At 44.2% G+C, this 23,985-nt stretch overlaps 1 protein-coding gene across 5 annotated transcripts in view; it reads left to right on the top strand.

The window, feature by feature from the left end:
* Positions 1-12,928, top strand: part of KIF3B (kinesin family member 3B) — a 37,528-nt gene extending 24,600 nt beyond the window's left edge. For 2 of the 5 annotated variants that reach the window (XM_082358823.1, XM_082358824.1), the window contains exons 3-9: positions 395-496; positions 710-832; positions 941-1,059; positions 5,678-5,791; positions 6,476-6,581; positions 8,701-8,879; positions 9,444-12,928. In XM_082358823.1, the coding sequence (XP_082214949.1) occupies positions 395-496; positions 710-832; positions 941-1,059; positions 5,678-5,791; positions 6,476-6,581; positions 8,701-8,879; positions 9,444-9,540 (840 nt within the window). In that variant the 3' untranslated portion in view covers positions 9,541-12,928. Of the gene's footprint in view, positions 1-394; positions 497-709; positions 833-940; positions 1,060-5,677; positions 5,792-6,475; positions 6,582-7,397; positions 8,412-8,700; positions 8,880-9,443 lie in introns of those variants that run through there. The other 3 variants (XM_082358825.1, XM_082358826.1, XM_082358827.1) reach the window with 3 other exon arrangements.
* Positions 12,929-23,985: the final 11,057 nt, after the last annotated feature.

The following is a 23,985-nucleotide window of genomic DNA, read 5'->3' as shown; positions in this document are numbered from 1 at the left end:
ACTTGTCTGTGGCCCTCAGTGGACTCTCAGCTTTGTGATTTGTATTTACAGCTGCATCCTCAGTACCTAGCACATAGGAGGTGCTTCATAGGTTCTTAGTGGGGTCAAATACTTTGTACAAACAAACCAAAAAAGTGTTTTTTAAAAAGAAAGCTGAAGTTCATGTATGTCTGGGGAAGCTGTATCTTCAGTGTTTCCAAGATAAAGCCCCCACTGAAGCCGCCTCAGCCCCACCCGTGATGGGAAGGGTACAGCTGAGCACACCATATTTTCCCCTAGAGTTCATCCCCTTGGGCTCAGTCCTGAGCTCTTTATCTTTCATGGGCTTCCCTGTGAGGGGCTGTGTTCTGAGGGAGACCACTCATCAGATGGATTCTACTTTTTCCTCACAAAGGCCATGGAGAGTAAGCTGCTTGTTGGAGGAAAAAATATAGTAGATCATACAAACGAACAGCAGAAAATCCTGGAGCAGAAACGGCAGGAAATTGCAGAGCAGGTAACTTTTCATTCCTTTTTGGAGATAATGGGGTGGGGTGAGGTGTGTTAATGCGACGGAGCCAATATCTCTTATATTAGACTCTTCAAAGGGAACGGGACTGAAGTGTGTCACCCCTTCCTGGCGGGAGACCCTGATCTGGAGCACCCAGCCCCATGTTCTTGTCTAGACCTTGTCTCTAGGCACACTGATCAATCTTGTGATGTTGCTCAGAAACGTCGAGAAAGAGAAATCCAGCAACAGATGGAAAGCCGCGACGAGGAGACCTTGGAACTGAAAGAGACGTACAGCTCGTTGCAGCAAGAGGTGGACATCAAGACCAAGAAACTCAAAAAGGTATGAAAGGAGCGAGGCCAGGCAGAGGTGCCTTGAGGCTTGGGGCAGAGGGAGAACTCTGTTGTCTAGAGGGCTGCCCCCGTCACCTGCCTCTCCTGTTGGTTCCAGCTCTTCTCCAAGCTTCAGGCAGTGAAGGCAGAGATCCATGACCTCCAAGAAGAGCACATCAAGGAGCGGCAGGAACTGGAACAGACACAGAACGAGCTCACCAGGGAGCTGAAGCTCAAGTAAGCTCTGGACCTTCCCGGGCTCCCCTAGCACTTGCTGGGTGGCTGTTTGTTCACTAAGAAACACACCCCTGAGGACAGGGCCCTACTTCTCTCCACCCCATCTCCTGCCACCTTGTCTGTCTTCTGTTTATTCCAAAGAAAGTTATTTTCTGTCTCTGGGTCCCATCTGTTAACTGAACATCTTCACCAGATGATCTCCAAGTTCCTTTCCACTCTACCTTCCTGCCTTTAAAGAAGGCTTCTATCGGGCTTCCCTGGTGGCGCAGTGGTTAAGAGTCCGCCTGCCAGTGCGGGGGACACGGGTTCGAGCCCTGGTCTGGGAAGATCCCACATGCCGCGGAGCAACTAAGCCCGTGTGCCACAACTACTGAGCCTGCGCGTCTGGAGCCTGTGCTCCGCAAGGGGAGAGGCCGTGACAGTGAGAGGCCCGCGCACCGTGATGAAGAGTGGCCCCCACTCGCCACAACTGGAGAAAGCCCTCGCACAGAAACGAAGACCCAACACAGCCAAAAATAAATAATAAATAAATAAATAAATAAATTTATTAAAAAAAAAAAAAGAAGGCTTCTATCTATTGATAAAAGGGAATCTTTTATTAACTAGAATTTTCTGAATGGTATAATGAACAGCCAAATACCCATCACCCAGATTCCATGATAAACAATCTTTTGTCCTCTATCTTTCATAAAAATATTTTAAAGCAAATCTTACCTCATGTTATCTTATTCCTATATACCTACATACATGACCACAGTGCTTTTCTTAAAAAAAGCTTTATTGAGGTATAATTCACATATCATACAATTCACCTGTTTAAAGTATACAAGTCATTTGTTTTTCCGGCCATGCTGCGTGGCTTGTGGGATCTCAGTTTCCTGACTAGGGATTGAACCTGGGCCACGGCACTGAAAGCCCGAAATCCTAACCACTAAGCCACCAGGCAACCCCCCTACAAGTCATTTTAAAAAAATACATTTACAGGGTTGTAAAGTCATCACCACAATCTAATTTTAGAACATCTGTGTGTGCCCCCGGCCCCCACCCAAAGAAACCCTGTACCAATTATCAGTCACTCCTCATTACCGCCTCCCCCAGCCTGATAACTACTGGTCTACTTTCTGTCTCCATAAATTTGCCTATTCTCGACCTTTCATATAAATGGAATTATACAATATGTGGTCTTTTGTGACTGGTTTCTTTCAATTAACATGCTTTCAGGGGTCATCCATGTTGTAGCATGTTAGCACTTCATTCTTTTTAATGGCTGAACAATATGGTATTGTATGGATATTCCACATTTTTTCCATTCATTAGTTGATGGACATTTGGGTTGTTTCTACCTTTTAGTTGTAATGAATAATGCTGCTATGAACATTTGTATACAAGTTTTATTGTGGACTTAGGTTTTCAATTCTCTTAGGTTATCCAAGAGTCTTACAGTTTTAGGTCTTACATTTAGGTCTGTGATCCATTTTTAGTTAATTTCTTGTATAGTCTGAGGTATGGTTCCAAATGCATTCTTTTATATGTGGATATCCAGTTGTTCCAGCACCATTTGTTGCAAAGGCTCTTCTCTCATTGTCTTTGCACCCTTGTTGAAAGTCAGTTGACCATAAATGTAAGGGTTTATTTCTGAATTCTCAGTATTGTTTGATTGAGCTGTATGTCTGTCCTTATGCCAGTACCGCACTGTCTTGATTACTGTAGCTTTGTAGTAAGTTTTGAAATGAGGAAATGTGAGTCTTCCAACTTTGTTGTTCTTTTTCAAGATTCTTTGTGGCTATTCAGGGTCCCTTACATTTCCATATAAACTTTAAGATTGGCTTTTCAATTTCTGCAAAAAAAGCCAGCTGAGATTTTGATAGGGACTGTGTTGACCGTATAGATCAATTTGGAGAGTATTGTCATCTTAACAGTATTAAGTATTCTGATCCATGAACATGGGATGTCTTTACATTTATGTAAATCTTCTTTAATTTCTGTCAAGAATGTTTATAGTTTTCAGTGCAATCTTTGCACCTCTTTTGTTAGATTTATACCTAAGTATTTTATTTTTTTGATGCTATTGTATATGGAATTGTTTTCTTAATTTTATTTTCAGAATGTTTATTGCTAGTGTAGTGTAGAGGAAATAAAATAGATTTTTGCGTATGTAATGGTATCTTTCCACCTAACAAAATTAACATTGTTTCTCTCGTACCCTGTCCGTATTCAGATTTTCTTGGTTTATTAATATTAAGATCTACATAAGAACCATATATTGCATTTGGTTATTATGTCTCTTAAGCTTATTTTAATCTGGAGCAATCCTTTTCCCTGTTAAAAACTGTTTTTCATAGTTGACTTGTTGAAAAGGCTAGGGCAGATAGCCTAAAGAAACATCCCACGTTCTGGATTTGTCAGTCTGCTTCTTCACAGTGCCATTTAACTTGTGGCTCTATCTCCCTTACTTCTCTTTAACTGAAAGTGAGTGCTCAACCTTGGCTGCGCACCGAAATCACCTGAGGAGTTTTTAAAAATAGTGATGCTTGTGTCCCCGCTAAGAGATTCTAATTTCATTGGTCTAGGGCAGTGGTCCTTAAACTTTCAGCAGGCACCAGATCATCCGAAGGGCTTGTTAAATGCAGATTGCTGGGCCCCACACCCAGAGAATCTGATTCAGTATGTCTGGGGTGGGACCTGAGCATTTGCATTCACAACAAGTACCAGCTGTTGCTCCTGCTGGTTTGGTGAACACACTTTGAGAACCGTTGATCTCTCATGAGGTTTGGCTAAACTATTGTAACTGCTATTGATGTGCAGCCTGGCTTGAGAACCACTGAGCTAATGGTTTCAGCAATGATCTTTGTCTGGCTGCATTATTTCATTAGGGGTTTTGCAAAATGATGTTTTTTTAATATCGGTCCTTCCACCACATTTGCTCGAAGTTTTCTTTAAAGAGGAACTTTCCAGGGGACTTCCCTGGTGGTCCAGTGGTTAAGACTACACGTTTCCACTCCAGGAGACACAGGTTCAGTCCCTGGTCGGGGAACTAAGATCCTACATGCCGCGAGGCGTGGCCAAAAAAAAAAAAAAAAAAAGAGGAACTTTTCAAAGAGATTCTTTTTATGATTAAGTTTTAAATTTGGAAAGGAGCCCTTAAAATTAAATGTATGTGTCAGTCCTCTTTCTAGGCATGTACACCTAGAAAAAAGGTCAGAACAAAATATGCCAAAATAATAAGAGTATCTCTGGGTGGTGAAATTGTGTGTAATTGTATTTCTTACATTTTCTAATGTATAAATAGGACCTTTAAAATCAGAAAGAAAAAAATATATATATATGTTATAAAAAATAGTTTCTTAAATATCAAAGAGAAAATTTCTTCTCTCCAAAATATTTTTGTCTTTAAGGAAGCCATTTTCATTGCTATGTCTCTTATTAATATCTTTTTTAAAAATTATTATTATTATTATTATTATATATATATTTTTGGCTGTGTTGGGTGTTTGTTGCTGCACTCGGGCTTTCTCTAGTTGCAGGGAGCGGGGCCTAGTCTTCGGTGTGGTGCATGAGCTTCTCATTGCGGTGGCTTCTCTTGTTGCAGAGCACGGGCTCTAGGTGCGTGGGCTTCAGTAGTTGTGGCGCACGGGCTCAGTAGTTGTGGCGCACGGGCTCAGTAGTTGTGGCTTGCAGGCTCTAGAGCGTAGGCTCAGTAGTTGTGGTGCACGGGCTTAGTTGCTCTGCAGCATGTGGGATCTTCCTGAACCAGGGCTCGGACCAGTATCCCCTGCATTGGCAGTCGGATTCTTAACCACTGAGCCACCAGGGAAGTCCCTCTAATTAATATCTTTTGAATAAACAGCGAGTCAGCCTGTTTCTCATAGCACCCTACACCTCTGTGGTGTTTGTTTTGTGTCCCTCCCACGTTAACACCCCTTTGGCATTGTTCTGTCCTGAGGTTTTGAAAGAGTGAACACAGAGAGGGGGCAGGAGATTGTCATCACCATGGAGAGACACAACCCAGTGGGTTCCAGTTTCACTGTTTGCCATGTTCCCTGGGTGCTTCTTAGGCAGAGACTCTTCTCAGGAATGGTCTCCATTCTCAGGGGTCTAAGGGACTGAAATCCATCTCGTTCTGCTCTGTGTTTTGGTGATTAGAATGTGGAGTTCTCCACCTTGGGCAACAATGCATAGGATTGGAGGAAGGCAGTTTAATTTCTAATCTGTTTTCAGCATTTTGGAAGTTAACGAGCTGGCTTAGCAGTACCAGTGGCCCTCCCAAAATACTTCACTTAGCACGTGTTCACTCCAGCATAGCCCAGGCATTGCCTTCCTCTTTAGTCCTTTCACCTCCTCAAGCTGCTACTCCTTGGGCCTAAGTGAGCTTTCCATATTCCTAGGACAGACCTGTCAGCATACCTGAGAGTGTTTGTCTATCTCAGGCAGAACCAAGTGTCATTCATGTCTGTACCCCAGCTCTTTGTATGATGCTAGGCCCACAGTGCCTGCTCAGCAAATGTTTGCTGAGTGACTTGACCCTTACCTATTACTTAACTTCACGTGGGACCAGATAGCCAACACCCCATTCGTATTCTTTCTCCATCTATTCACCCGTGTATGTGTGCTCTTACAGGCATCTTATTATAGAAAACTTCATCCCTCTGGAAGAAAAAAGTAAAATTATGAATAGATCCTTCTTTGATGAAGAGGAAGATCATTGGAAATTACATCCTATAACCAGACTGGAGTAAGTCACAAATGACTTCAAGTAGACTTTAAGGTGGGGAGGAGGGAAAGAATGTTGATAAGCTGGGATTGGCCAGAGAGGTATGGTAAGAACACAGTTTGATCCATTTAAACTTGGAACCAATTGCAGGTCTTTGTGGCTGCCATAAGTCCATGAGGTAAAAGTTTGGTGATGAGTATGGTATTAGGAATTGGGAGACTTTATCACAGTGAACTAATGACCTTTCCCAAGTTCCTGCTTTTCAGCTCCCCCAGCTGTCAAGTGAAACGTGCTGGGCCAAGGGAGGGGCGGTACATAGGTGTTCTCTTACGTGTCAGTCTGGCAATGTGGAGAAGGATTCTCAGTCTGCATCTGGATTCCGCTGGAAAGATGGGAGATGTCTGCCAAGGCTGTGGGGGTGGAGAGTGTCTACAGCTAGGCTTCGTGCCTGCTGTCTAAGAACTGGAGAATGACTCAGGGCCCTTCCAGCTTAAGAGATGCGTGATGCTCACACTTGAATCAGAAAGCCACTCCAGCAGAAAATAGAAGCAGCTCCTGCCCCGTTTACATGTCAGCCATCAGTCCGGGGAGTTTCTTGCTTCAGGTTCTAGCTAAAGAAGGCTCAGTTTTCTGTTCCACAGTACCGATCCTGGGGCTGTGGAACACGCGCCAGCCAGGGCTTTGACCACCACAGTCCCTTTCCAGGAATCAACAGATGATGAAGCGGCCAGTATCAGCTGTGGGATACAAGAGACCATTGAGCCAGCACGCAAGAATGTCCATGATGATTCGTCCAGAGGCTCGATATAGGGTGAGAAGATTGTACTCGCGTTTCTCTCTCCTCTCTCTTAGAAGAGATTAGATTTATGTAAACCCTTAGGCACCGGTCTGCAAAGTCACAGTTTGTATCCTCTTTCCAGAGGGACCTGAGGACAGTTATATTAATAATAACAATTATAACAAATAATAGATAAATATAATTAATAAATAACAAATGATAGTAAATAAAAAGGTAAAAGAGAATGAGATTTAGCAAATCAGGAGGGAAGGAGGAGAGTCCAAACATACTGTCCATGTAGCCAATAATGAGCTTCAGAATGGCCTCGCGGGGAGTTGGGAAAGAAAGTAGACGTCTAGTAACAGGAGATGGAAATGCGTTAAAGAGCTGACGGTCCTTCCATTTAACGTAATGTATGTGAGTCAAGTAGTTATTTGAAGTGACATAATTGATGACTATTTAATGACCCAAACGTATTTTACAATAAAAATACTGTACAGGCTTCTGTTGATAAGCACTTGCTGTGTGCCAGGCGCTGTACTCAGCACTTTGCTGCTTTCTCTGATTGAGCCCTCTCACCTACTCTGTTCGGTCAGTCCTGTGGCTTAAAGGTCAGGTAGCTGGTAAGTGGATGAATCAGGAGACACGTGTGTTTTTAAGTTATAGAGCAATTGGTACTGGAAGTGTATATATGAATTAAAAAATCTGGTGCGAAGTAGATCAAAATGTGAACTGGTTGTCGCTGGTTAATGGAAGTGAACTCATTTTAAAATTTCTTGTTTTTGCTTATCTGTATTTTCTAACTATCAATGGGGAACTGGTATGACTTTTATTTATTTATCTATTTAGGCCGCACTACGTGGCTTATGGGATCGTAGTTCCCCGACCAGGGATCGAACCTGGACCACAGCAATGAAAGCACCAAGTCCTAACCACTGGACCGCCAGGGAATTCCCTGTATTACAATGAAAGATTTTCACTTAAAATTTTTTAAATGTTTTTGAATCTCCCTTAGCAGCCAGAGCAAAACAGATTAGGATTAGTTAGCTCCTCAGGCACTGTTCTTCCTGGCATTGAGTTATTTTACATAAAGAAAACAAAAGCAAAAAAGATGTATTAGGTGTGGCTTTATGTAGTGGAAGATGAGTGACGTGTCACACAGAATCCTCAGAAACTTTTTTCTAGCAGTTTCAGAGAGTGCATACCTTGCCGGTTATTTCATGTCTTAAGCCAAAAACATGATTTTAAAGCCTACAAATCAAATATGTGGGTTTCCAGGGGGCTTACCTTGATCTAAAGGTAGAATTTAAAGCAGTGGCTCTCAGATGATTTTTAGCAATGGACCGGCTCCATTAAGAGAAATGTTACGCCGTATCTCAACATGTAAAATTTTTTTTTTTTTTTTCAACATGTAAAATTGATCAGTGGAGCCACGCCATTTTTTCCCCCACCTTCTCCCAGCTGGGGCCCCTCGTGCCCCCTCTGGGGCCCTGGGGCTTGACCTCCACTGCGTGGGAGGAGCTAGAGGGGAAGATGTGGAACCATGGGTGTTCTTCCCTCTTCACACTCAACTTGGTATTTAGGAGCTAGGTAAAGGCCCACCGCCGGATATCAAGTGAGGGAATCCATCTCCAAGGCCAGTTATGAGGCAGGGCCCAGTCTGATTTTTAAAATGTGGTAATAAGCACGTATACTGCCACACACACACACCCTCCACATATATACACCATACCTGCCTCCTTCCCTCTGCAACCAAAAAGTTCATCAAAGCTGCCGTAGATGGGGAGATTATTGGTGACTACTGTTTTCTTCTGCGTATCTTTTTGTATTTTCACGTTGTCTACAATAAATGGGTTTTACTTATTCTTTTCCCCTGATTATTCCCCTTAGGATAGAATACATGTTCACTGTTGTTGTTGTTGTTGTTTTTTTTTAAAAAAGGAAAATAGAGAAAAGCATAGAGAAGAAAATAAAAAATCATCTGTAATTGCACCAGGAAAAAAGTTATAAAACTACATCACTTCTTCCAGGCAGGCCCTTGGTCGGCTTTGAGTAGCATGAAATTTGCGGTTCTGTTCTTGGGTTTAGATTGCTTGAACTCTCTTTGTGTGATTGGAGGCCATCCTAGCTGGTCTTGGCTCTGCTTCTGCAGGCAGAAAACATCGTGCTGCTGGAGCTGGACATGCCCAGCCGGACCACCAGAGACTACGAGGGGCCCGCCATTGCCCCCAAAGTCCAGGCTGCATTGGATGCGGCTCTGCAGGATGAAGATGAGATACAGGTGGATGCATCATCCTTTGAAAGCACTGCAAATAAGAAACCCAAGGCCAGGTGAGTGGCTTTTGGTGACCTATGTTTGAACAGAACATGTTTGAACAAGGACAAATGAGGGGAGAGGGTGGCAAAAGTGCTTGTTTATCATGGAAGTAAGTGGCAGAGCCAGAGTTAACCTAGGTCTATCTGAATCCACAACCCAGGCTCTGAGCCTCAGTTTAAATGACCAAGGATTTAATTTGGTGCTAAATTAGAAATTCTATCTTATTAAATTCTGGATTTGAAGTTTAAGGAAAATAATTGAGTGGAAAACCAAAAAAGGAGTGAATTCTACTTGCAAACTTAGTATTTTTTACCAGTTTGGAGAAGACAGTCAAAATATGATTTTAATGGAATAACAATTGCTGAGAATCAGAGTCCCTCCCCTGAGATCGCACTCCTCCGTTGGCAGGTTGTGTTGGCCATTGAAGAGGGGCAGGCTGTGCCAGTCTCTGGTGGTTTTACAATTGAAAGTCCCCTGAGGCAAGGCCACCCTGAGATGTAATGGCATTTGATGGGAAAGGAATCTGATCTGTGTCAGAGACGGGATGTGTAATGTACATATGTGCTTGACTTTTGCAGGCCTAAAAGTGGAAGGAAGTCGGGATCCTCCTCCTCTTCCTCAGGAACCCCCGCATCTCAGCTTTATCCACAGTCTCGGGGGCTGGTTCCAAAGTAAACCCACTTCCTCCTCTCCCAGGGTATGAACAGCGTTTGCCTTCTGAGAGAAGAGACAAGCAAAAACCTGCAGAGAGGACTCGAGCCCAAACTCAGAACCATTCCCCTGGGGAGAAGCGATGGCCTCTTTGCAGATTAACCAACTTAATCTGGTTGAAACATGCTGGTCATAATCTGGCACTCAGCTCCTCTGGGAACCGTCCTTTAATTAGCATCTCAGAAATGCATGGGTAAGGTAAAGTGCGACAGCCGAAGTGGAAAGCAAGAGAATGACCAGTGACCTTGCTTCCCTTCTCCCTTGCCTCCTTCTCCTCTCCCTTCCCTTGCCCTCCCACCCTCTCCCCTCTCCTTTCTAGCCTGTTCTTTACACTGGGCTCCCTTCTTGTTGAACAGTAGAGCAGAATCAGGAGTCACCTCTGCAGGGCCAAGTCTTTGGAGGCTCAGGATAAAATGATACTGAGGTTGGAAAGCGAAAGCCCTAGAACTTGAACAGGTGCTTGTTTTTGTAGGTAGAAATGAGAAATCTCATTTGGAGCCAAGCCTCCGAGGGGCACGGTCCATGCCCCTCAGTAAGAAGTGGATCTCCCTTTGGGATCTGCTGAAGGAGCAAATGTTTACCAAGGAAGCTACCGACTTCTGCTCCAGAAGGATTCAATGTCAGAGGCAATAGAAATAACATTCCCTTTGCCTCCTTGGAGAGTTTAGGGAAACAGCTTCTTTAAAACCTCAAAACCATGACCATCTTGTCAAAGACGTAAATCTGTAAGTTGATGCCATGTCCATACACCGTGTCACTTTACTCTTCATTTGTCACCATTTTCCCCATTCACGCATACTCTGAGCGTCCCTGCCTGGGCCCATCCTCTGCCTCCAGAGCATGCTCTGCAGTGGGCCTGTTTTGTGGGAGAAGGGAGGCTGGCTCTGCCTTCTCTGATGGGACGAGAGCTGGGGGGACGAGACACATAGTGGCACTTTTGCATCCCCCGTTTTGTTCTATATTTGCATAGAGAGCATTGGGATGACTAGGCAGGTCAAGAGTCAAGAGGCTTGGTGCATTGGCAAGGGAAGACATAACAGATGGAAGCAGAGGAATCTTGCCTGCCTTCAGCAGAAAACTCACCTAATCCTAGAACTGTGGCTCTTCTCAGGCAGAGCCAAAGGTGGTGGCGAGGTGTGGCTGTGCGATCGAATAGGCTCAGAGGAGAGAGTTAGGAATTTCCGTTTACATATACTAGTTTGGTTTGTAAGTTTTAGTTCTTTGTATTATTGAAACTCAAAGCTTCATTTTACGTTGGTCATTAGGTGAATGTTACTCATTTCCCCTTAAGAGAAGCTCATAAGTGCGTGCAGGTGTGCAAGCACAAGGGTGCCTGTGTTCTTCCAGTGTGTCCGTGTGTGTTTGTAAGAGAGAGACCAAGAACTTGCCCGACTTTAGAAATATGCTACCGTGCAGTTGTTGCCTTTGTCTGTATTAACGGCCCGTTGAATGATTAATCCAGGCTGGAAGCTCCCACGTGGGTGTCTGAGTCTACGAGCCAAGCCTGAGGGGACAATATGCGTCCCCAGTCAGCCACACCGGCGCACCTTGCTGGCACGGTGCCTCGGGAAGGTGGCGACTCAGGTGGGCCTTGAGTTATACTTTAACTCAGCTGCTCAGTTCCCAGGGCACATTTCTGGATCAGAACCCGTGGGAAAGAGGAGGTACCAAGTGCAATGTCTTAGTGCTCTACAAATGGAGCTCTTTCGTCTGACAGCTTGTCTCCTTTTTATAACCATTCTTTCTGAACCCAGGGCCCTTTTCAGCAATTCCCAGAGCATAATGGAGGCATCCCTCATCTTTCTCGGGATCGAACTCTGCTTCTTTATTATTTACTAAGAATTCACCTGTTTGAACAGGAACCATATAATGAGGTGGGTAGCCTAAGATGGTGACCTGCCGGTTACACCTGTCTCTTGCACCACATTTCCTCGAAGCTAGTCTGAATTCTCTAGGCTGAACATATCCATCTGGCAAATCTGAGAACTGAAAATTGCAGATAACACTGTAGCTGAATACTGATGTCTCGAGGTGGCTATTCTGACCACAGGTGGTTGAGTGACCATAGAACTTTTCTAAGAAGGCAAAAGAAGAAAGCCAAGTTGACAGGCAGGATTATGAAAACAGGCTTGCCTTGTACTTGGCTGTGTTCATCTGGTGGTCTGTGAAACGACGTAGAAGAACACCTGGGTGGAGGTGAAGCCGTCCCGTCCCGGAGCAGTCTCCGGTGCTTTTCTTCTCTCAAAATGGATCCAAGAAATATTCGAATAGAGTAGACAGTGGAATGTCATGCTGCCACCGGAAAGCTGCTGCTTTGGGCTCTGAATTGAGCCAAATGTGTAGGCCTACCAAGTCGACTGAGGGACCTGGTTTTCATGTCTGTAGTCATGCTAGAATGTTCCAAGCCATCTGAGGGCCTTCAAGTCAGCAGCAGCTAATGAAGTCTGGCAGCAAGTCTAACAGGATCTAAGAGGCTCATCTGAGAGAAGGAGTTTGACGGAGTGTGCAACCCCCTTCAGTGAGGTCCCCTTTTGCTCTGATTGGTAGGAATGTATCTGGCTTCAGATTTCAAATCCCATGTCTCCCAGGCCCCTGAATTCAGAACCCAAGGCCACAAATCATAGGCATGAAGCACTTTCTTAAGACTCCGCCCTAATATTGGATTGTCCTCCGTCGAATGCCTGCATGCTGCTTGAATCTCACCACCCGCACCTCCACGACCAAGGGCGTCAGAGAGTTCTGCAGCTCAGGCGTGGACCATGCCCCACTTCTGTCTGACTCTTGTTAAGTCCTCCTTCACTGAATGTAGAATCGTTGCCAGGTTTCTGAGAAGCGTCGATTCCCTGTTAACGTGGGATATCAGTTCTGCCTCACATTTCCCACTTGAGGTCGAGGCTCACTGCTAACAACGCCTTGGGCCATCTCAGCGCCATCAGTGGACGAAAAGGGGGCTATTAATATTCTCTAAAAGCTATAATCGGAATGCTCAAAGGGACCTGGATAAGAAGAGTGGGCCTGGCTATTGTCTGTCATGCAAGGTTTTGTCTTGTACTGTTCAGAAATCTGCCCCCCTTCTCCCCACCCTTTTTTCTTGAATGAAATGCTTTTGAGGTTAATTATGAAAGGAGTGATCCTGGGGCAGGCAGGAGGCGGTGGGCTTTATGGCTCCTTGGAGTTAATATTGATCTTGACCTTCTCTTTGGCTACCTTTAGACAAAGAATATGCCAATACTTGGGGCTCTAATTTTACAACTGATATTTATTTGTATCATCTCTTTGTCTAGGAATGTAAAAGTGATTCTAAACTAAGATGTGTAATAAAAATCAATCAGATTTATTGTACTTACAAAAAGGTGTCCTCATAAATGACTAACGTTTTTGAAAATGACTTGCCTGTGGCTGACACACTGCCAATTTCTTTAAACATTTGAATTTTTCTAGTGAAAGGAGGGTGGGAATGGAAAATGAAGATTGAGTTGGAATGTTGGCATTTTAAAAATATAGCAATGAGGTAAAGGGACATGAAATGAAGAAAGAGTGACGAGTGCTTCTCGTGTTTTTCCATGAAGGTTCCTGAGACAGGCATGAAATTTCTTTTAATTTCTGTGTTTTGTTTTTTATGTTTCTTTAAATTTATTACATATTATACTTTAAAATGTATATCTTTTTTTTTAACAGATTATTATTTTTTTAATTAATTAATTAATTTATTTTTGGCTGTGTTGGGTCCTTGTTTCTGTGCGAGGGCTTTCTCTAGTTGTGGCAAGCGGGGGCCACTCCTCATCGCGGTGCGTGGGCCTCTCACTATCGTGGCCTCTCCTGTTGCGGAGCACAGGCTCCAGACGCGCAGGCTCAGTAATTGTGGCTCACGGGCCCAGTCGCTCCGCGGCATGTGGGATCTTCCCAGAGCAGGGCTCGAACCCGTGTCCCCTGCATTGGCAGGCAGATTCTCAACCACTGCGCCACCAGGGAAGCTCCCTATATCTTTTTTTAACACAGAAATATTTCATGTTATTTACCATCAAGAGAAAAAATACCAGAAGTGGGCCACTTGTTGGTCTTACGGTTTCTCATATGCTCAGGCCTGCTGGCGTGTCCCCCTGGGGGTCATGTACCCTGTCTGAGGAGTGGGGACTCAGTAGAAGGAGCTCAGACCGTGGACTCCGAGCTGGGCTTGAATCCTGGTTGTGCCTCTGCTTACTAGCTGTGTGACTATGAGGAATTTAGTTTACCTCTCTGAACCTTGGGGTCCTTGTCTGTAAAATAGGGCCAGTAATCCCCACCTGGCAGGGCCATTGTGGAGGATTAGCATTACATTTAAAGCAACAAGTACTCAAGTATGTGGATGAGAGCAGACATTTTAAAATGTGGTTATTAGAAATTCCCTGGTGGTCCAGTGATTAGGACTCCATGCTTTCACTGCCGTGGTCCGGGTTCAATCCCTGGTTGGGGAACTAAGAGCCCACAAGCCACGCGGTATGGCCAAAAAATAATAAAAATAATAAAATATGGTTATTGCTGTGACAGGACCCTGTGTTCAGAAGACACCATGAACAATTTGTATCCTAAGAAACTAGAAGCTAGTACTGGGCATATTATGTTTAGAAAACCCTAGGCCTCTATAGAAAATCTGCTAATCACTTAACAAATACATGTTGAGTACCTACTATGTGCCATGCTGTTCTGGGCACTGGATATAGAGATGTGAGCAACATGGTCCCTGCCTGCATGGAGCTTGTGCTTTAATGGGGAGGGAGGCAGGGTAAATGGTAACCTAATGCACACAAAAGTATAATTACAAATCATGACAAATGCCGTGAAGTGATATTATAAGACATTATGAGAGAGTAATAGGGGCCTAATTTAGATTGGGCGAGTAAAGAAGGGAAGGGCTTTCTGGAGTAATGGCATAAAGTGAGATTTAGAGGACAAGGAGTTATCTGGACAAGAAAGTAAGGAAGGGAATTTGTTTAAAGAGGGAACAACGTTTGTGAAGGCCTCGTGTAACAGACAAGTAGAATTTCACAGGAAGTTATCTGCAGTCCTTTTTTACCCTCACTAGGGGGAAGCATGGAGAACTACTATAGAATAGAATTTAGTAGAGGACTTTAAAAATATATATACCAACAAGAAATGTAAAGAGCACAGAGAAGACGGTGGCCTATGTGATCAGGCAAATGATTCTTAACTCTTCATAAGATGGCCTCAAACTATGTGTAATATCCCTATAGCCCCCTTTCTTTCCAAAATGAGTTAGATTAGCTTAGCTTGTATAATTATTGGTTGAGAACAGATCAAAACTCATTAGCCAGAAAGCAAGGGTTCAGAGTGTGATTTGAAGAATTATGAGTATGTTCTTGAAAGTGGCAGAAATCTGGGTGGGTCAGGGGCTAAATATCAGGGGAGGTACAGGGCAGGGTTGCCGGGCAACTTGGAAATTCCTGCTGACTCACCAAGTTGTCTTCTCATCTTCCGGGTTGTTTAAAAAAAAAAAAAAAAATCAAGAAACTACTCAAACCTTGTGTGATGTAGTAAGAAATATGTAGGGTCTTTATCCCCCCAAAACTTCTACAACTCTTGAAATTTCCTGAGTGATAAGAGTACCTTTTGGTATTCCTAACAAGCCCCTTTCAACCATACCTGAGCTTATGCTAATAAAGTGACCCATGGATAGCTTCAGGATGGAGGCTGGTTGCCAGAGGAACCTGATCTCCAGGGAGGGGAGAGGAACTGTAGATTGAGTTAATCACCAATAGTCAATGATTCAATCAATCGTGCCTACCTAATGGAACCTCCATAAAAGCCCCTAAACGATGGGGGTTTGGAGCGCTTCCAGGTTGGCGAATGCACGAAGGTGCTGGGAGGATGGCATGCCCGAAAAGGGCACGGAGGCTCCGTGTTCTTTCCCCAACCTTGCACTATGCATTTCTTCCATTTGGATGTTCCTGAGTTGCATCCTTTATAGTAAACTGGTAATAGTAGCTACAGTGCTTTCCTGAGTTCTGTGAGCCATTCATTCTAGTAATTATTTAACCTGAGGACAGGACTGTGGAAACCCTCGACAGTTACAGCTGGTTGGTCAGAGGTACAGGTGGCAACCTGGGACTTTGGACTAGCATCTGAAGTGGGGGCAGTCTTGTGGGACCGAGTCCTTAAATACTGGGAGTTAGTGTCAGTACTGAATTGAATTGTAGGACACCCACTTGGTGTCTGGAGAATCAGAGACTTAATTATCGGGTGGAGGGAGAAAACCCATACATTTCATCATCAGAAGTACTGTGAATAAAAACAGTTGACCTTGGAAACTGTTTTGAACTTCACACTGGTATTTTGTCTCGGGGCGCGTGATTTTGGCAGGTCCTTTTGTACTAGAGTTGCCATCTGATTGAATTTTACCCTGAGAATCTGGTCTCCAAGGACTATGCGGTGGTCACATCTGCCAACTGGGTTGTCGGTGGCATTTATCAAGGACGTAACTGTAGCTCTCACAGCTGCTCCTGTTTCATCCTCTGTTTCTATCAGCAGCCTGTGGTAAACCGTCCCCGGGTGCTTCGGTTAGGCGAGCTGACGGGGGACTGGCTTTTGGGGCGGGGCAACGGGCAGAGAGCGAGGTGGCTCACCCGCGTGGCTGGGGACAGTGCAGCCCACAGGAACTTGTTGAATGCTTGTTGAGTGCCAGGTGTCTTGCTCTGCACGGGAGACAGAGAGGAGTGAAATGCTCTCCAGCCCTTCTGAGGCGGGGAGAGACAAAAACACCGAAGGACGGTGATTCAGAGTGGTTAGGACCTCCGAGAAGGCCGGCCTCCTCTCCTCCCGCTGCTCTCCCGGGCCTCCTTTTGGTTCTGGGTTATGCCAAGCGCTTTCATGCCGTGACACCTTCACATGTGCTGTGCCCTCTCTCTGGAAATTTCTCTCCACTCTTTGCTTGGCTCACTCGTACTCATTGATCAGGTACCAGTTTAACGTCATCTCTTCCAAGAAGCCTTCCCCAACCATCCATTCTGGTTTCCCCCCATCTCCACCTGGCTGTGTGGTGTCTCTCACTAAATAAACCGTGCTTCCTTCTTAGCCCTTTCCCCAACTTGCAATGAATGTATTTCTTTGCGTTGGTCTCCCCCACTAGACAATAAGTTCCCTGAGGGCATGTCCTGTTGTCTTCTTAGGTTTGACACTTAGATGGATCAGATGGTTGGATCGGTGCTGACACCCACAGCTCAGGACGGAGTGTTTTCTGTCAGAGGAAGGAGTGACAGGACAGGAGAGGTGGAGGAAGACTTCACAGAGGAGGTCACATTTGAGCAGTGCTCCTGAATATTGGGTAGGGTTTCACCTGCCTGAGAGGAGGGAAGGACATGCCAGACGAAGGCAACAGCATGAACGAGACACGGGGCTCATGCTGGGGAACCCGAGGCCTGGAGTGCTGGGAGTGGAGAGTGAGAAGGGGTTCAACTCCAAGGCACAGCCTGTAGATAGAGGGGCAGCCCTCGGAGGCTTTTGGGGGTGTTTGTCGGGGGCGGGGGTGACGCCCAGCCCTATTTCTTGCACTCCAGCGTTTTCTCCTTAAGCCAGCCTCTCATGCTACTATTTCTCTCTGAGATAACAGGAAGCAATTTCACTAAGTGCTCCTTTAAGTTTGCCTGCTGTTCACACAGGTTTTCTGGGCTCCGTTGGCAAATTCCATTCTGCAAGGAGCTTTCCCTGGCACAGCTCAGAACCCAAGGCATTCCAAGGGTTGACTGTGGCTTGGTTCCTTAGGAATGGGGCTGAGGCATTTTTCAGGGTAGCAGAATGGAAGGTGGTTTCTTTGCTACGTTTAAGAACAGAGAAATTAAACTTCTGCCATTGGTTTTGAAATTCATCTTCTTTGGCCAGTGAACAAAAGACTTACATAATGCTGTTCAAACTCTGTGCCAGATGTCATGGGCTACATATGGCTCAGGGCTTCCGGAGCTCCCATTCTGGTAGGGAGGTATCGTCATTCACAAATACGTACAATTCAAAGTGATCCGTGGCTCAGATCCGGCGCTCAGAGCGTGCTTGGGGGCGGGGGGCGGGGGGCGCAGATTTCCGAGGGGGGTGTGTTCAATGCAGTCATCCGTCTTCTTTGCTTGGTTGTCCTGGGGCAGTGAGAAGAGCCAGGGCTTTAGCGCCAGATTCCTTTCTTCATTCTTCTGAGTACCTACCATGTTGTGGGCATTGTTCTAGTACTCGGGATCCAGGATGAAGCTCCTGCTCCCAGGGGTGGCACATTCTAGTGGGGGAGACAGATGGTTAACAAAGAAGAATGGACTGTCAGGTGGTCAGAGGTGCCCTGAAGGACAGCAAGGCAGGGCAGGGGTTAGAGAGTGAAGAGCTGGGGGTGGTGGCTGGGTTAGGTTGGGAGGTTGGGAGGTTGGGAGGTCGGCCGGGGCTTCTCTGCAGTGGTGACATGCTCTCTTCAAGCAGAGGCCTGAGTGAAACTGGGGAGCAAGCGTGTAGGTATCTGGCACTGGGAGGAAGAGTATTCCAGGGAAATGGAACCACGGTGCAGAGACCTGGCGGTGGGGTTGTGTTTGGGGACAGCAAAGTGTGGCTAGTGGGCAGTGGGGTTGGACAGGTGGGGGGGGACCAAGGCTGAATTGTAAGTGAACTTTATTTTTAGACCATTGGAGGCTTTTAAGCAAAAGAGGTGGAGAGCAAGAGAGGGAAATCCGACAGGAATGCTTAAAAGGATCCCTCTGGCTGCGCTGTGGAGAACAGAGCAGAGGGAGCAAGGGGAGAGGAAGGAGACTGCCTAGAAGGGGTGCGGTGGTTGGGAGGGGAGGTGGTGGCTTGGACCAGGCAGTGGGAACGGCGGAGAGAAGTGGTAACATGTCTTAAGATGCATGCTGATTGCTGATAACTGTATGTGAGAGGTGAGAGACAAAGAAGAGGCAACAGTAGCTCCAGAGTTTTTGATCTGAAGCTGGTGAAAATTCCACCTCTGCCACTTCCTTCCATGTGCCCCCCCGGCCCGCTTTTAAGATAAAAGGCTTTATTAAGATATAATTACCTACCACGCAATTTGCCCATTAAAGTGTCTAATTCATTGGTTTTTAGTATATTCACCTAGCTGTGCAATCATCGCCACTACCAATTTTAAAACATTTTCATCACCCACAAAAGTACCCATTAACTGCCACTCCCTATTTCCTCCCAACCACACAGCCCTAGGCAACCACTAATCTACTCTCTATCTCATCTGTCTGGTGCTTTTAGGGTCTCAGAACTCCCCGTTTCCTCATCCGTAACTTCACAGGGTGATTGTGAGGTTGAAAAGAGAACGTGAAAAGAATACAGGAGAGCATGCCTAACAGGCCAGGCCGAGTGGCCTTGGCCTTAGTAAGTGCTCCGGAAATCCCAGCCCTCCCCCACTGCTCTGACTCCTGCTTTGCCACCTTACGAAGGCAGCATGGGCAGTGGTGAAACGCGTGGGCACTGGACCCAGACTGCTGGATTGTGAATTCTGAACTCACCATTGACTAGTTGTATGATTATTGCAAAGTTTTTTTTAACCTCCCTGGGGCTTCCGATTCCTCAACTACCAGAAAGGCATCATAGCAAGTACTTCCTAAGTCGCTCTGAGTCAAAATGTGTGAAGCACTGGGAACAGTGCCTGGCCTGTAGCAAGTACTCAGTGAGTGGCTATCATTATTAGTCAAGTAAGGAGCAGGCAGGTGGCGGCTCCCAACGTCAAGGCCAGAAATTGACATTTTTGAATCCAGGCTGTTGCAGGGGTAATGGGGAGAGAGAGAGAGAGAGAGACCATGGATGTATTTTTAGTCTTGTCCTCTTGTTGGATCTCTACCTTTGGAAAAGTCACTTGTCCCTTCTTAGCCTCAGGTTGCTCATCTGTAAAGTGGGGATGAAAAATCCTCCTTACCTTGTGGAGCTCTGTGGAGGATTCAGTAACCTATTCAGTAGTAAGTACTGTTTTGAACACAACAGGAAAAAAATCCCTGCTCCCCTAGAGCTTGTGTGGAGCTAGTGGAGAGAGACAAAGTAAATATTAATCATAAAGACAATAACAATCATAATAAATAAAATACATGAATAAGAAAGCAGATGTGTAAAGCACCTGGCGCCTGGCATGTGGCGAGCATTCTGTCAACGTAGCTGTTATGATTATTATATGAAAGCACTTTGTAACGCTGGACAGCACCGCATGGAGGTGGGTCTCCAGGTGACTTTGCGAGCATGTTGCCTTCGTCTAAGCCTACCCTCATCTCCACTCAATTAAATTTCACTCAGCCTCCAAGGCCCCTTTTGAGTTGCCTGGTTGAGATCTTTGTCTCTCATGGTAGAGTTTTCTTTTTTCCTCCCTTCAGCTGGCGTTTACTGAATGCCACTTTGGGCCAGTCCTGCTGCTGGATGCTGGGGCTTTTATGTTGAAAAACCCAGGAGGGGCGTGGTCAGGAGTGTGAATGGAGGGAGCCCAGGGCACTCTGGGCTAGACTGTGTAGGAGACTGGCTGCCTTGGTTTTAGTCTGCCCAGGGAGACCCCAAGGCTTCTGAGCCGAGTGATAAAATTAGCAGATAAACTAAGACTTCACACATTCTTGTTTAAATACTGCATGGTAAAAGTAAACATTTGCATTATGGTCAAATACATAATCTCTGTTTAAGCACTATAATCTATCCAAAGAGCTACAAGATGGAGATGTAAGGACATGTAGAAGAGCAAAGACCTCAGGGCAAACAGTGTCTCAAGGGTAAGACAGTGTTCTACCGGATCAGCAGGAAATGTGGCAAAACGGAGCAGGGAGGTTTTGGAGCTAGATAAACCTGGGTTAGCACTTATTACCCGAAGCAAGCTATTGCACCTTGGTAGGAGGGTTAATACCCACCCTGCTGCTCTCAAGAGTTGCTGGAAGGATTAAAGAAAACATCCATCAAGGATCTGGCACTTAATAGGCATACAATAAGAGGCATATATTATTAAATATTAATAGCAGTATTAATTATTAGTAACAGTGCAGCATTATGGAAAGAGCTCGTGTGTCAGCCAGACCTGTGTTCAAATCCTGATACTTTCATCGCAAGTTGCTTAACCTTTCTGAGCCTTGGATTGTGTCCCTTCCTGTAAAATGAATGAATAATACCTTCCTTGTAGGGTTGATATATGTTGATATATGATAAATGTGATAATATAAATTTCCTAGGTTGTATAATAAGTGTTAAGTGCTATTTCAAAATCAAAATATAGCAAGCTTTATTGAATATTCTGATTATAAAAATTATATATTCTGATGGTAAAACTTTCAAACAATACAAAAACACTTAAAGAAGTAATTACAGATCACTGGAAATTCTATTTCTTAAAGCTGATAGCCAGTTTTTTAGATATCTCTTTATGCAAACTCTTTTAGTTCGACCTTCATAATATATATGGGTCCATAGAACACACCTGTCCTGTTTTCACTCAATAATATGTTATGGACATATGTCCAATTAATAAATATGGATTTATATTATTATTCTAAATGGCTTCCTAGTAATCTATTGTATGGAATACCAGAATTTATTTAATGCTATAGATAATCATTGAAGTCATTTTCAGATTATTTTGTTTTATACAATACTGTATAAAGCAACCTTACATATAGATCATTGTTCACTTGTTTAATTTCCTTCCTGGGATAAATCACTATAAATGAATTACTAGATCAAAGGGTTTTCCCATTATAATTTTGTCCCATATTGGTAAACTGCCTCCCAAAATGCCTATATGAATTTGCACTCCCACTGGCAGTGCATAAATTATGCCCATTTCCCTATATCCTTGTTAACACTAGGTTCTGCCAATCTTTTTAACCTTTTCCAGTCTGAAAATTTTCAATTCTATTGAAAAATGGTATCTCAATTTTGTTTCTATCTGTAGTTCCAGGATTACTAATGAGGTGGAAAATATTTTCAAGTATTTATTTCTGTTTGTGATTCTTCTTTTGTTAATTGCCTTTTTAGGCCATTGTTATTTGACTGTTTTTCTAATTCAGGTGTTTCCTATTGACTTTTAAAAACTCTTTATTAGGAAGCTTTTTAAAAAAAAAATTTATATATTTATTTGGTTGCACCATGTCTTAGTTGCAGCAGGCAGGCTCCTTAGTTGCAGCTCGCTGGCTCCTTAGTTGTGGCACACGTGTGGGATCTAGTTCCCTGGTTAGGGTTCGAACCCAGGCCCCCTGCACTGGGAGCACGGAGTCTTAACCACTGCACCACCAGGGAAGTCCCTGTTTATTAGGAATCTTAACTCTTTGTCATGTATGTGACAGATATCTTCCTCCACTTCATTGGTTGTCTTTAACCTTGTGTGTGGTATTTTATTGCCACATACGAAGTTTTAATTTTGTAAAGTCAAATCTTGACTTGATTTTACTGGACGGATTTTTTAAAAACTTTTATAACATGCTTAGAAAGTCTTCCAGTTCCAGGATTATTAAAACATTCACTTGTTTTTTTCTTCCAGTGCTTTTATTGTTTCTTTTATAACATGTACATCTTTTATCTAAGAGGTGGAATTTAGATTTAGGGAGGGAGATGGAGCTCCAACTTAATTTTTCTCCAAATGGCTACCCAGTGGTCCCGTTCTGTTTATTGACTTCCATCTTTTCTCCACCAATATGAAATGTTACCTTTACTGTACACTGAAATTCCTTATGCACTTGGCTCTATTTCTGTACTCTGTTCAGTTTAATAGGTCTGTCAGTTCCTTTGTCAAAACTGTACTGTTTTAGTTGATGTAGCTACCTAATGCATTTTAATATCTGGTAGAACAAGTCCCAACTCATTAATCTTCAAACTTCTTTTGGCAGTATGGCGGAGTGGTTAAATTCGCAGAGTTTGGGTTCGTTCAGCCAGCCTGAGCTTTAATCCCAGGTCAGCCATCTGCTAGCTGTGTAATCTTGGGCAAGTTATTTTTTTCTCTCTGAACCTCTGCTTCCTCATCTGTCTAAAGTTAATAGTAACCGTATCTACCTTACAGTGTTTTTGTGAAGATGAGATGAAATGATGCATAGCAAGTCATTGGGCCAGAGTCTGGCACATGGCAAGTTGTCAGTAAATGTTCAGTCTTTTTGTTATGAAAACGATGCATCTATTTTTCCAGTTGAATTTTAGGATCACTTTGACAATAAAATCTCACTGGGATCTTGATTGGGATGACATTTACTGGATAGGCTAATTTTGAGATAATGAATATCCACATGTTATAGGGTCTTCCAGCCTGAGGCAAGCTGTGCTCTTTATTGATCTAAGACTTTATGCTCCTTGGTGGAGTTTATAGTTTTCTTCATATAAGATGTGTGATTTTATATTAACTTTATTTCCAGATGGTGTAAGTTTTGTTGTTGTTGTTTTTGTGAATGTGACTTTCTTAGTACATAAGAAAGTTATTCATTTTTTTGAAATTGAGATATAATTGACATATAACATTATATTAGTTTAGGGTGTACAACATATTGATTCTGTATTTGTATATATTGTAAAATGATCACCACAATAAGTCTAGTTAACATCTATCACCATATGGAGTTATACATTTTTTTTCTTGTGATGAGAACTTTTAAGATCTACTCTCTTAGCAACTTTCAAATATACAATACAGTATTATTAACTATAGTCACCACGCTGTACATTACATCCCCAGGACTTATTTTATAACTGGAAGTTTGTACCTTTGACCACCTTTACCCATCTTGTCCACACCCCCACCTCTGGCAACCACCAGTCTATTCTCTGTATCTAGTCATTGATTTTTTTTTTTTTTTTTTTTTTTTTTTTTTGGCTGTGTTGGGTCTTCGTTTTGTGCGAGGGCTTTCTCCAGTTGTGGCAAGTGGGGGCCACTCTTCATCACGGTGCGCGGGCCTTTCACTATCGCGGCCTCTCTTGTTGCGGAGCAGAGGCTCCAGACGCGCAGGCTCAGTAGTTGTGGCTCACGGGCCCAGTTGCTCTGTGGCATGTGGGATCTTCCCAGACCAGGGCTCGAACCCGTGTCCCCTGCATTGGCAGGCAGATTCTCAACCACTGCGCCACCAGGGAAGCCCTAGTCATTAATTTTTAAATGTTTATTTTGCACCCAGAGTAGCTATAATTGTTGATTTGGGAAATAATTTCTCCTCTACATAGTGTCAGCTTTGAGATATCCCCTTCCCTCAGCTCCAGGAGCACCCCAGGTTTCTATCACTAGGGCACCTCCCACATTGACTTGCCATCACTTGAAATCCATCTATATGATGCAGGAACTGTGTCTAATTGGACTGTTAGTCCCCAGGGCTCAGCACAGGGCTTGTATCAGTACTAACTTATCAGTGCCAATTAAAGAAGGTGCCCCATGCTGTACTACTGTTTTCTGGGATAGAAGAGCCTCTCTTCTAGGACAGAGGGCAGGACGGT

This window comes from Balaenoptera borealis (genome assembly GCF_965194805.1).
Source record: "Balaenoptera borealis genome assembly, chromosome: 16".
Taxonomy (NCBI): Eukaryota; Metazoa; Chordata; class Mammalia; order Artiodactyla; family Balaenopteridae; genus Balaenoptera; species Balaenoptera borealis.
The sequence above is the reverse complement of the archived record's forward strand: the minus strand, read 5'-3'. Positions and strand labels throughout refer to the sequence as shown.